General features: G+C 39.4%; 1 protein-coding gene across 5 annotated transcripts in view; it reads left to right on the top strand.

The window, feature by feature from the left end:
• Positions 1-14296, top strand: part of lrp8 (low density lipoprotein receptor-related protein 8, apolipoprotein e receptor) — a 194126-nt gene that overhangs the window by 127804 nt on the left and 52026 nt on the right. For all 5 annotated transcript variants that reach the window (XM_034081089.2, XM_034081093.1, XM_034081090.2 and 2 more), the window contains exons 5-7: positions 2167-2541; positions 11084-11206; positions 11892-12014. In XM_034081089.2, coding sequence (XP_033936980.1) covers positions 2167-2541; positions 11084-11206; positions 11892-12014 — 621 coding nt within the window. The remainder of the gene's footprint in view (positions 1-2166; positions 2542-11083; positions 11207-11891; positions 12015-14296) is intronic.

Genomic DNA, 14296 nt, shown 5'->3' with positions numbered 1-14296 from the left:
AACAATGGTCTATACAACAATGATCGTTTAAACTATTCAACTTGGTTGTCATTTAAATCAGTGCTTTTAGCAATAATTAGCACTGATTCCTTATTGGTAAAGGATCAGATGTAAACTCATAAATCACTCTTCACTTGTCTGGTTATTAATACAAAATAATGATTCATCAGAAACTCATAGTAACATAGATACATAGTGCTATTTTAGAAAATGCTGATTCCTACCACAATAGGACTTTTGTTTACCTATGTTTGGTAAACTAAAGCTACATTTCTGCTTTTTGTCACCAGATTGACCAGGCTTCTATGTTTTTTTTATCGGCATGACAGTCAGGATGAATTAGTTGAGATGTATCCACAGATGTAGGGATGGGGGTAGAACTTAAAGAGAATAGACACCCTCCCAAACCTCCTGTATGGATTTTGTGAAAGAATGGGTTTAATACCACCTTTGTTGTAGCAATCCCAAGCTAAATCTGTTTATTTTATCCATGGGACATAACATTCGATGACATTTAAACCCTCTGTCTGTTCCTGTAGTGGAAATAAAGCTATTGAAAGCAAACTATCTGTTTTGTAGCTCAATATCCCAGTGGGAACCATACTAACACATTTCTTATTCCAGCCTTACAGTTTACAGCTAGCACACCTGGTTGACCAAGCTCCCTGCCTTAATGTAAAACTCTTTAAAGCATAAAAACCCCCAATGTTTAGTCTAACTACCAGCCCCTCATCACCCTCTGGAATACAACTACATATTTGTATGATTTTCATAAACAAAAAGCCTATGGCTGTTCAAATAGAAAGTTTTAAAAATAATCGCTTTTTACCTTTGCCCTGTATTTGTTTGCACAAGCACCCTACGTGACCCCCAAACCACCTGAGCTTCTGCTGGGATGCTGCTGATGTTGTTGATGTGCTCATGTTAATTAAATTACTTAGATCTGAGTGGGGATGATTAGCATGCTAGCAGTAATAGCTAGCAGGGAATCCAATAGCCTATTATCATAATGAGTCCCTCTGGCGCGGTGTGTGGGTAGGTGGAGGAGAAAGAAAGTGAAGCGCTTATATTTGTTGCCCAGAGACAAGTAACATCAAAGGACAAGAGTTTTTTTAAGCATAATACATGATTTAAATTGATTTGTCCAACCTGACTGCAATTAGATACTGTCACTGCTGGGATATGGCAAAGAGGAAACATGCAGTTTGCCAGTAAAACCAAAGAACACACTCGGATACATGAAAAGTTTAACCAAATTCCTCATATTACCCATTAAAATATTTTCCCAGAAGTCTTCTGAGTATAAGAAGAAATAAACACATGCACAGGCTATCATAGCCGGTCTCTAAAGGTATGTCTGTACAAACATTTCACTCACATAAACACACACACTCACTTGTGGAGGAGGGCTCTGCACAGCGGCAGGCACCTCCTCTCTGCTCGTTATACACCTGCTTCCACATTCTGCACTTCTGCTGCACATATGCTCACGACCTTGTGCTTAATATGGTACAATGCAGCGTTTCTTTTTTGGGTTTCAGTGCATTTATGTTTAAAGGGTTGGGAATTTGTTGTTGCAGTTGAGACAATTTCTTTCATTTAATAACCTTTTTATGTTTTATTGCATTTTTTCCCCTGACTCTATCTCGTTGTACATCTGTTACTGCTTAACCTCCTTCTGCTATGCTTTTTACTGTCCAACTTCCAAGGCCTGAGTGCTTTAAAAAGATGCTCCACAGCACCATGCAGAGTCACCAGTTTGTCTTAAGTTCATACTCCTTATTCTACTCTCACCAGAAAGCAAAAGCCCCAGAGAAAATAAGGAACATCTCTATTTGCCCTCTGCTCATTACGTTTTTACAACATTTATATTTCACTCCATTGCCAGAGAACAGATACAAAGTTATTTCAGCACACATTCCGACTCCCCACAAAGTTAGAATATATGCAGTGTTGAGTTAACTATATCTGTCCTCTGACTCACATTCTACTCCCTACCCACTAATGTCTGCTTCCAAAATAAGTTGAAGTGGATGTCGTTTTATGGCAGCTCAATCCAGTTTGAGAGAATAATGGGATTTAAAGTACATTTTATATAACCGTTTATGTCTTTCTAAATAATGATCTCCTCTTTCTTCCATTCCGCCTGTCCCATTCTTCCCCTAGATGCCAAGGCTTGCCCCTCCAAAGACTTCCAGTGCCGTAATGGGAAGTGCGTGGCACCGATCTTTGTGTGTGATGGCGACGATGACTGCGGGGACGCCAGCGATGAGGAGAAATGCACGGCTCCCACCTGCGGCCAGCACGAGTTCCGCTGCAATGACTCCGAGTGCATCCCCGCCCTGTGGAGCTGCGACGGAGACCCCGACTGCAAGGACAAGTCGGACGAGTCCATGGAGCGCTGCAGCCGGAGGACGGAGCCCCAGAAACCTCGCTGCCCGGTGGGAGAGTTCCAGTGTGGGAGCGGGGAGTGTGTCCACATGAACTGGAAGTGTGACGGAGATGCAGACTGTAAGGATAAATCGGATGAAGCAAACTGTGGTAAGTCATCTGTGGATATGTTGTATTAATGTGTATGGCATAATGAGTAGTTGGATAAATGAGTAAATACACTCCTTAAGGATAATGCTGCTTTCGTTTGAACTATAATCAGGATAAACCCTCTAATTGTCATAAATCCTATCACCCAATAGCATAACCCCTCGCGTTGAACACCAACGTCTTGTTTTCCGAACACTAAAGAAAAATAATAATTAGAGCAAAACAAACTTCTTTTGAACAACTGCACGACTTTATTCAGTCCAGTCATGTACCTTGACCAGGAAGCAGCTTTGCCACTGCTTTACATTTACAGTAATTGTTATGAATGTGTCATATAATCGCATCGCTATGGTTCTTTAAGGTAATGTATCTTTTCTATGACACAATGGCGTCACTCAGCACTTGTTTGGAGGGTGAATTCATTGTTGATTGTTTTATTTTTTATTAAGTTAATGGTAAATTAAAAAAGTTAATTCCAGCTGTAGGCTTTAATAAAGGCATTTAATGCATGCATGTTGTGGAACAATGGTTGTGGCTCTCCACTACTGAAGGCTTTTACTTCAAAGGCTGACATGTCATGTGTCGTGAACAAAGACTACGAGACAAATCATGTTGTGCCACCAAATGTTTGAAGGACGATCAAGGCTTCAACTTTATAATGATGAGGGTGTTCTTACTTTGTGATCTGTGGAAGCAGATGGAGAAACTCTGTGTGTGTGTGTGTGTGTGTGTGTGTGTGTGTGTGTGTGTGTGTGTGTGTGTGTGTGTGTGTGTGTGTGTGTGTGTGTGTGTGTGTGTGTGTGTGTGTGTGTGTGTGTGTGTGTGTGTGTGTGTGTGTGTGTGTGTGTGTGTGTGTGTGTGTGTGTGTGTGTGTGTGTGTGTGTGTGTGTGTGTGTGTGTGAAGGTCCTCCATGAAGTGAGACCCCCATCTGGTGTCCTCTTCACTCACCCACACACCACTCAGGGAGATGACAGCAGCCTCGCACATACGACATGATACAAGCACACTGACGCACAAACACACACACACACACACACACACACACACACACACACACACACACACACACACACACACACACACACTCACACTCAAACGCACAGACACATGTTGATATCTGTGCTCACAAATATAGTCCCAGACAGCAGATTCTCATGCACTTGCAAATACTGAAATACTCCAGTCTGCTGTGGTCACTTCAAAAGTGAATTACCGTACAGTAAATGCCGCAGAAAAAGAAACTGTGACAAATTATAGATCACTGCACATACAGTGTAATAGTCATCTTTAAAACCCTGCCATCTCTCAATCATATGGTAATAACAGGTCATTATATATTATTATCTTTGAGGTTCAAACTACTATTAAGGTATGCACTGCATGAAATGCAGTTGTTTTCCGTGTGAACAATGACTTCAAATTCAAATGTAATTATAGTAGACTATCCTGGTTATTAGCTGGTTATTCTTAGTTCTACCTATTGCCAAATATGTGCATTTGATAAATGACTATTGATTGGTTTCCTGAAATAACTGATCTTCTTAAGGTTTACTTCTCCCTCAGAGGCGTCTTCCTTAGGGTTTTACAGGACCTTGAAATACTTACATCAATTATGAATTTAAATGAAAACAAATTCCTTGAAAGTAATTGAAAATAGACAAAGACAAACAAGTGCTTGAATGTGTATGTTTTGTGCGAAAAGAAGAAATACATTTTTTTTGATATTTTTCTTTTACTTAATGTTAGTAAATAGGCTCTTTTCCGCTTGTGTCTCCTGCAAATGTATAATTGTTTGACGCTCCACCTGCCTAGAGGAAGTACAATGGTAATAAACCTTGATATGTGTGTCTTAAAGGATGTGAAGTTCTTACATTTTAGGGAATTAAACCTGCAAAGTCTTTGAAACTGATGTTTAGCAAGGTTTTGGGAAACCTGTAATGTAATGAAGTAGCCTAGTTTCTTAGCCTTATGACCAAATTGCAGTTTAATTATTTTTTTTTAAATACTTTACTCAATTTGATGGCTATCCTAGTCAAATGTAATTTAGGTTTACAGTTTAAGACTATATTTGGGAAGAATGCCATTACATATACAGTATAATACATAAACAAAAAACCAACGTGCTAACATAGTTGAATAATTATGACTTCTGACTGTAAATCAAGTCGTCTTGCCTCGCCATCTATGTATCTCAATGTGTCAAATGAAATGTTCACTGTTTGACAGATGTGATGAGACAGAGCTGTGTGTATTGGATTGGGTGTGTGCGCGTGCTCATCACATTGTGAATAAAGGTGGGCGGTAGGAGCTTTGTGTGAAACAAGATGTAATAGATGTCGGGCTGATGTAAATGAGGAAGCAGAGCTCAGCTTGGGGAGGTGCAACATTTCAATGTAAATTAGAAATGTGAGAATCATTGCATGTCTCCAGTTTGTTCTCCCCTCCTCTATTCCATCAAACCTTGCTCATTCACATGGACCCATCCCATCCCCTGGTTATTATCTCCCATCTTATTTGAAACATCTGTTCCAATAATCTTGTGTTATTTCACGCCATGCTGGGACAAGTGACTTCGAGGAGGTTAATCTAAATGAGAAATGCTCAAAACGTATCTCTACTTGGTTCTCTCCTTTCACTCCTGCCAACATTTCTGAAGATGGGAGTCCATTATTGTTGCTGTTCATCTAGAGATTCATCATAATTAGCTGAGATTAAGATCCCAATCATTTAGCAGGAAGAACCAGCACATGTAATGATGGCATAGGATTATTTATTCCATTAGTTTATCATTATAAATCCGCCTACCTGTGTGTTCATGCCGAGTGCAAACGTTTGCTGCAGACATGCATTTCCAACTAAACTAATTGTGAACTAACATTGCTTTTTATTTAAATTAAATACATAATATTTCACATCAAAAGAAACAACAATGTTTTAACAAATCAAATTAAATAATCTGATGACAGAACTGTAAACAGAATAGCTGAAACTTTAGCAAAATAAATTACTCTGTTACCTCGAATCATTAACCCATGTTTGTTTAATGTAGTTAACTCCGTGTGTTGCTGCTAGCATACATAACACCTGACGTGGAAACGTTACTCGTGGACGGGGCTACAGAGCTGCTAGAAAGACAGTCGAACCCGGTGCATTTCTCCGTCTGGATGTGGAGCACTTTTGCTAAATGTTTAGACAAAATGCTCGTGTTACCGCCCTTACTTGCTAAACTCTTATTGCACTTTTGGTAACGAGCATTGTCCACATCGAGACGGGTAAAGTTTAACCACACCTTGGAGTGCTTCTCTCCGCCATCTCCTCCATGTGTGTGTGTGTGTGTGTGTGTGTGGTGTGTGTGTGTGTGTGTGTGTGTGTGTGTGTGTGTGTGTGTGTGTGTGTGTGTGTGTGTGTGTGTGTGTGTGTGTGTGTGTGTGTGTGTGTGTGTGTGTGTGTGTGTGTGTGTGTGTGTGTGTGTGTGTGTGTGTGTGTGTGTGTGTGTGTGTGTGTGTAACCCATATTTCCTGATACAGTGATTGTGTGCCACGCTGTTTTGTGGGATCCACAGCCATTGATCATGTCTTCCTACATTCCCTTTGCAGAGCCAGTCCAAGACATGAATAATTAAACAGCCAGTTAAAAAGACGAATGAGTTAAATAAACCTGCCCTCGCTGTTAGAGCAAGCTCAAACAAATGCCCCTACACACTTCCACACACACACACACACACACACACACACACACACACACACACACACACACACACACACACACACACACACCCACACTTAATGGGTAGATGTGGATTTTCATTAGCTGGTGAAGCAATACCTGCTTGCTTATTATTTCCATCGGCTTTTATCTGTGCAGGTATTTATGTGACTGATTACTTTCGGATTGTTATGCACTCTGAGCAAAACAGATAGTGCTCACACACACAAGCACACACCCACACACATATACAAATGCATATCTTCATAGATACAGTTGAGGGAGAGATATGATGAAATTAGTGTTGGGGGTGTGTGTGTGTGTGTGTGTGTGTGTGTGTGTGTGTGTGTGTGTGTGTGTGTTGTGTGTGTGTGTGTGTGTGTGTGTGTGTGTGTGTGTGTGTGTGTGTGTGTGTGTGTGTGTGTGTGTGTGCGCGCAACACGTTCTCACTCTCATCCCGTCACATATTGACAGACGGTCAGGGCCCCTCCCCGTCGCTATATTACGTACAGGGTACCCCTTTCCCGTCATTTTCTACGGACAGGGCGTCCCATAGACCTTCATTGCGGACACAGCGGACCCCTTGCCCGTCAGGCTTCTACGGGCAGGGCGTCCCATGGACCTTCATAATGCCTATTTTAAGGTTCATTTGGCTTTAAAATGCGTTTTGATCTCATTTTATGCGAGTAATGAGTTTTTATTTCTGATTATTTGTGCAGTACATGTACATGATGTTTAGTTTGCTAGTTATGACGAAGATTACTTCATGAATGTGTACACATTCATGGTTGCTAGGTGGTTGCTATGGACGCTGCAACAGCTCCCAGACCACGTGATCAACAACAATGGCTGTCCTTCGTGTTATTCTCGGTGAAAATGCCTATTTTAAGGTTCATTTGGCCATTAAAATGCGTTTTGATGTCATTGTATGCGAGTAATGAGTTTTTATTTCTGATTATTTGTGCAGTACATGTACATGATGTTTAGTTTGCTAGTTATGACGAAGATTACCTTACGTCTGTGAGGAAAATACACGGGGCTCAGAGCCTCGTATTTTTAAAATCTTTTTTTCCTTCTAATTTATTATTCTTTTCAAAATAACACACTGTTATTTACTCACCAATAACACACAATTATCCTTGCTTTTATTTATTGGTTTAATTCCATAATCTCGGTCTTTTTTGGCGTTCGTCAGGAACTGAATTTAACAATAAAAATAACCGGAAACTGACGTGGGCATTTCGAGCGATTACCCAAGATTCTCAGCTACGCTGATTGGATGTTTTAGCCGCAATGCATGCTGGGGTTTGGTGTTTATATTAGATGAAATCCGGAAAACATTTGAAAAGACTAAAATAATACTTAATTCCGAGTGTTCTTGCTTTTCTCTTTGAAAGTCATCACATAACGGCATTGTAATACACGGTTCGGCTGCATTACATATTACAGATATGCCGTAGTTCTTTATTTAGAGCGCCCTGATGAGAAGACCTTTGGAAAAACTGAAGAAATGCCGCCGAAACTGAATACTTGACGTGGATCATAAATATATCAACAATTAAAAAACTTCTCAATTTCTCTTCACACAATACGTCTCCTTGCAGTATCAACACTAATTCGGCTGACTTTTACATTTGATATAATTCATAGATAGGTTATATTTACACCATAACGGTGCACAGCTGATATAATAGGACTTGTAGTTTTTAAAGATATTACTGATTTGAATTGGATTGAATTTTGAATGTAAGAATGTAAATACTGAGTCTGAAATAGTATAGCAATATGCTGTAAAATTATGTGAAAGCATGAATAAAACTACACATCTTCAGATGTTGTACATACAAGTGTCTGTGTGTACCTTGTGTGCCTAGTGGTTAAAGCACGTTATTGAATTATTGTTTTTATGTGTTATATTTGATTAAAAAAATATTAAGAGTACATATACTTTCATAGGGGGAAAGTAGAAGGTCTGTGATAGAAATATAGAATATAAAAAATCAAGAAGATACTATAAGTGATCTCTTCAATAAAACAGTTTAGTGCAGGATGTACAAAGATATTAATAGGAGGAGGTGCAAAACAGAAAAACGAATTAACCTTTATTTAAACATTAAATAACAGATTACGGTCTTCTTTTAAATAAGAAAAAAACGTTGGGGGTATCTATCTACAGATAAATACAAAGTACTTAACGTCTAATATATTGCTTTCCTGCAATGTTAACTATGTTGAAGCACTTATTTTAACTGATATTATACATATGGATTATACTCTTATGTATGTAGATAGAATAAGAAATGTGCAGAATATGACAGTTTAATGGTGGAGGTACACACATATTGATGGATATCTTGTAATGCACTGTTGAGGGACCTGTGACCCAAGTTTTTCATTCATTTCATAACTACACCGTAAGTTGTGTATGATATGTCAATACACCTTTAAAATCTTGAAATCTTGAAAGGGATGTGCAAAATAGCCATAATATATAGTCTTTAATTAACTATTAGTAGAGAATAACGAGTAATTAATATACTTTATTACTCGTTTCCATTAATGTCAATTGCAGATACATGTTTAGTCTTCTCAAGCACCAACTATCAAATATCTCTCCTGATTGTTGGCACTTGACAATCACCTTCCCTGAATTTTACTCAGGTGTAACTAAAGTCTGATTTAAGGGTTGTTTATATTTCACATCATTAATCAGAATCTGCAAAGTAACTCAAATAAGTGTAGTGGAGTAAAAATACCAGGTTACCCTCTGAATTGTAGTGGAGTAGAATTACAAAGTATCAATGAGCTTTCATATGGGTATATTAATGCTATATATTGATGCTGCGCATTATGGACAGCGATTTTCACCCATTTATTAATTATATGTTTTACATTTGATAACACCAATGTGTTTAATACTGGCAACTTCTAATTGTGGGAAAAACGAAAACGTTCAGTAGAGACGTCCCATAGAACATTTTGCGAAACACAATAGTGTACAACAGTAGTTGTACAACAGTAGTTCTGGGGGGGCGTTCGATTCCAGTTTTGGATAGTCTGGCGTGGTTTCGTTCCATTTCAAACAGCTGTTTGACGCTGTAACCTTGGCGCACTGCCACTCCAACATCCAATCCCAGACCTTGAAGAGTAATCACGGGGACTGTAGTCCTAAACGATAGCTGGGGATTCTGGGTAGTGTAGTGTCTTTGGCCATCCTAAACTCAAACATTTTGACAATCGCAATGATGCTCGAAATGTCCCTTATAGGCCTACGTCTGTTTCCGGTTATTTTTATTTTGAAATTCAGTTCCTGACGAACACCAAAAAAGACCGAGATTATGGAATTAAACCAATAAATAAAAGCAAGGATAATTGTGTGTTATTGGTGAGTAAATAACAGTGTGTTATTTTGAAAAGAATAATAAATTAGAAGGAAAAAAAGATTTTAAAAATACGAGGCTCTGAGCCCCGTGTATTTTCCTCACAGACTTAAGGTAATCTTCGTCATATAACTAGCAAACTAAACATCATGTACATGTACTGCACAAATAATCAGAAATAAAAACTCATTACTCGCATACAATGACATCAAAACGCATTTTAATGGCCAAATGAACCTTAAAATAGGCATTTTCACCGAGAATAACACGAAGGACAGCCATTGTTGTTGATCACGTGGTCTGGGAGCTGTTGCAGCGTCCATAGCAACCACCTTAGCAACCATGAATGTGTACACATTCATGAAGTAATCTTCGTCATAACTAGCAAACTAAACATCATGTACATGTACTGCACAAATAATCAGAAATAAAAACTCATTACTCGCATAAAATGAGATCAAAACGCATTTTAAAGCCAAATTAACCTTAAAATAGGCATTATGAAGGTCCATGGGACGCCCTGCCCGTAGAAGCCTGACGGGCAAGGGGTCCGCTGTGTCCGCAATGAAGGTCTATGGGACGCCCTGCCCGTAGAAAATGACGGGAAAGGGGTACCCTGTACGTAATATAGCGACGGGGAGGGGCCCTGACCGTCCGTCAATATATGACGGGATGGTAGTGAGAACGTGTTGGTGTGTGTGTGTGTGTGTGTGTGTGTGTGTGTGTGTGTGTGTGTGTGTGTGTGTGTGTGTGTGTGTGTGTGTGTGTGTGTGTGTGTGTGTGTGTGTGTGTGTGTGTGTGTGTGTGTGTGTGTGTGTGTGTGTGTGTGTGTGTGTGTGTGTGTGTGTGTGTGTGTGTGTGTGTGTGTGTGTGTGTGTGTGTGTGTGTGTGTGTGTGTGTGTGTGTGTGTGTGTGTGTAAAACCGTCACCTTTACAGGGATATAAATATTTAATTAGAGTACGATTTTGGGAATGATTAAGATTCTTTGTTTTCTCCATCAGTGACTCTGTGTTCTTTGTTGTGTTGGGTTTTACATCTTCTCATAATGAGACCAAATAGGGCTTCAACGATATCAGATTTTCATAACTCTATTATCCATGCCAAATGAACTAATGGTTAAGATATTATCGTGATATGTGTTAATATGTCAAGTGAAAAGAGTCAAATTGATCATTAACTTTGTTTATTATTGCTTAATTGTGAGATGAATCCCACTGATTTGTCTGTGGTAGAGAAAGTGGGAACAGAAATAAGGAGTCATGTTTAAAGGGCACTGAATTATTTACACAATATTATATGTGTGTAATTTCCGAGATATTAAAACTTACATTTAGAAACATTAAGCCTACTGCCAATACCAGTATTTGTAACACAACACATTACAAGTTTACTGTAATTGTTATGGAAACAGGAAAGCTTATTCTAATATAAGTTATGTTTGTTTTGTGTCCCCAGCCCTGCTCACGTGTCGTCCTGATGAGTTCCAGTGTGGCGATGGATCCTGCATCCACGGCACCAAACAGTGTAATAAAGTTCACGACTGTCCGGACTACAGTGATGAAGCCGGCTGTGTCAACAGTAAGTGTCAGATGACTGAAAGCCATTGAACTACAACGACACAGCTGTATTTAATACATTTTTACTTACAGTATATAATGGCGGGAGGTCAGAACTCGGTTTTTCATCGGAATGTTGGAATAAGATTCATATTCCGTGAGCAGAGTGAGAGAGATATCTGTTTGCAAATCATTAGCTTCATGCATGTTTCACCCCCAACAAATCTGTTTACAACTATGATACTACCAACAAGACTCACAGGGGATAGAGTATAGCACAGTTGGCTGCACAAGTGAAATCTGACCTTTCTGGAAACTACTTAAAGAAGTGAGGTCTGTGCTGCTAATGCAACCAGAACATAGAGGAAAGATAGTATAAGAGGCCTAATATCAAATTAATGTCTACAGTACATATGGAGTATGCATGACCTTGAGTGTACATATTATAAAACAGAACATTTTGAAGTCATTTTTAGAAACCTTGCCTTTGAGGAATATTGATCTTTAAGCAAATGTTTAAAGTCCAGCTTTGAACCTGAAGTGTGTTTTTGTACTCTTTCTAATGCACCTGTACATTTGTGTGTAGAAGCTGTCATGTACTGTACCACGGTGTCTGTTTGCGTTCAACAGTGTCACTAACTTGAATGTTATACACAGTTTGTTCAATTCAAACCCTGATCCCTAACTTTGTTGTGTCCTCTTCACAGTTACAAAGTGTGACGGGCAGAAAAAGTTCCGCTGTAAGAACGGGGAGTGTATTGACAGCAGCAAGGTGTGTGACAATGTGAAAGACTGCAAGGACTGGTCTGATGAACCCATGAAGGAGTGTGGTAAGATGATTATCCTCCGTTTCTCTTCATACATACACACACACACACACACACACACACGCGCGCGCGTACCACACATACCGAGGAACATTATATCTTTCACCACCTCAGGCCAACATGGGTGTACATACTCTCTGGTTCAATATAACTGATGCACACCATCACCAGCTGCTTCTGATGTGGGTGGTGACTCTTCTAAGCAAAATAAGCTTCATTTGATCAAGGTAGGGTAAATCAAGACATTTCTCAACGGCCTTGTTATGATCAAAGAGCTGAGCCAATCTGCCCTCTAGTGCGTTCGGAGCCAGGAGAACGTGATTGGACTACATTGCCCATAAGGAACTACATGGATTATCCACACACCATTGATAATTACCACTTAGCGGGCTTCAGTCACGGAGCTCACATCACAAGCAGTGCGGTCCAGCTGCTAACCGAGTGAGGCAGATGAGAAAAACATACCTGTTAATAAAATGTATATTGCTTGCACTCAAGTACTGGTACAGGCTGGAGACTCTAGAGATCGCTCAAGGGGATCAAGCCGATCATCACCATAGGTTTAATACGATACTGTATCTCAGTGTGCTGCTCTTTCAGCTGGCTCTGTATCTCTTTGCGGAGGGTAATAGACTGTAATGAGATTGACCAGTAACTGCATCATTAACTTTAAACATATTTTTCAGGGTGTTTAAGCTCAAACCTGCACCCCACTTGTTTTAACTATAACTTACAAATGCCATTACATCAAACATGGGAAAAGAGCAGAATATGAAATGTCTTCAAAATAACATGTTTACCTTTTTTTGCTCCCGATCCGATTCCGATCATTTGATTTTAACAATCTGCCAATACCGATTTTTCCCGATCCGATCTTTATGCAATGCATTAAGAGAAAAAAAAGGTAACAGATAACGGCTGGTCATCCAACGCGATGAATTCAGCTATCTTGGCTGTTATTTTTTTGGCCTTTTCACTGTTCTGGGGCAGTTTCTCTTTCCTTTTAAAAGTCTCTGAAAGTGTCGGTTGTTTCAGTGCCGTTACCTGAGTGGCCGCTGTGTACTCGTCGTGTTGTTGTTGGTGTTTGTTTCTCAGGTGGCGTATTAGATTGGTCGTGTTGAACGTAGCTCTGTTCTTTCCACCACGTGGAACCTCTGCCTTGCACACATTGCATCTGGCTGTTACACTGCCTTCGCTTTACATTTTATAATACTTCCAAACTCCTGACATTTTCTCTGTCCCGACTCCCGAGTCACCAGCTGAACGTAGCCTCTCGTTAGCTTACTGCTACTATTAGACACTGCGCCCACTCTGTTGCCAGATTTCAGAGAAATAAGCAACCAGGTCTATGAAAACAAGCCCAAAGAAAGCAACACATACATGATGTTGTGTAATTTTAAACCAAAACTAAGTCCTCAGGATGACTTTAAGACGTGAACATGGTCATTTTTGTTTTGTAACATTAAATAAAATAATAAAAATATTTTATATAAAAAAAAATCCCGATCCCCGATTTTTTTCTCCCGATTCCGATCTTTTGAAAATCACGTGAGCTGATCGGGACATCTCTAAACATGTTATTTGCTTAACACATTTCTGTGTCCTTAAGGTCTAACATGGGTTTTGAATGCATTTCCTGCTCTTAATGTTTGTTTCACATCAGTGTTTACTTGCTAGCAATCTCCTATGTCCCTGCATTTGTTGGTACATTGTTTCATGTGTAGTTGCATTATCACTGCCAACTGTCAATCAGTGAAGTAGCATGAAACTGAAAGCAGGATGTGAGGCATGATGTAAATAAAACAGGGACCTGCACATAAATATCACTTTATTTTCACAAGATGTTGGAGCTCTGCAGCAGTGATTAGCTACCATTTAGCCGCAATATCATTAGTGAGGATGGTCACTAATGTTGGGCCATAAAGAATGGCTCATCCCAAAGGCCTGTCAAGTTTTCCTCACCAAACTCCTAAACTGTTGACACAAAGTTGGAAGTGCCTTGAATATAACTTGAAGGAGGACTTCAAAGACTTCTCATTTGTATTAGGTTAGTACAATGTAGTCATTGGGAGTACGACACATCTTTTGAAAAAAAGGCAGAGACGGAACACATCAGGTCTACTTTTTCTGCTTTTAAAATAAGTTGATATATTGACAGTGTCCGCATATTTAAAGCCTAAAGTGTTTTCTGTCGATAAATAAAAAATAATCAGGGGAAATAGGTGTTGTTGTAATTATGAATACACTGACTGCACTTCAGAAAACAACCTTATTATTTGTTAAAT

This window comes from Pseudochaenichthys georgianus, chromosome 4 (assembly GCF_902827115.2).
Source record: "Pseudochaenichthys georgianus chromosome 4, fPseGeo1.2, whole genome shotgun sequence".
In the NCBI taxonomy this organism is placed as follows: Eukaryota; Metazoa; Chordata; class Actinopteri; order Perciformes; family Channichthyidae; genus Pseudochaenichthys; species Pseudochaenichthys georgianus.
The sequence above is the reverse complement of the archived record's forward strand: the minus strand, read 5'-3'. Positions and strand labels throughout refer to the sequence as shown.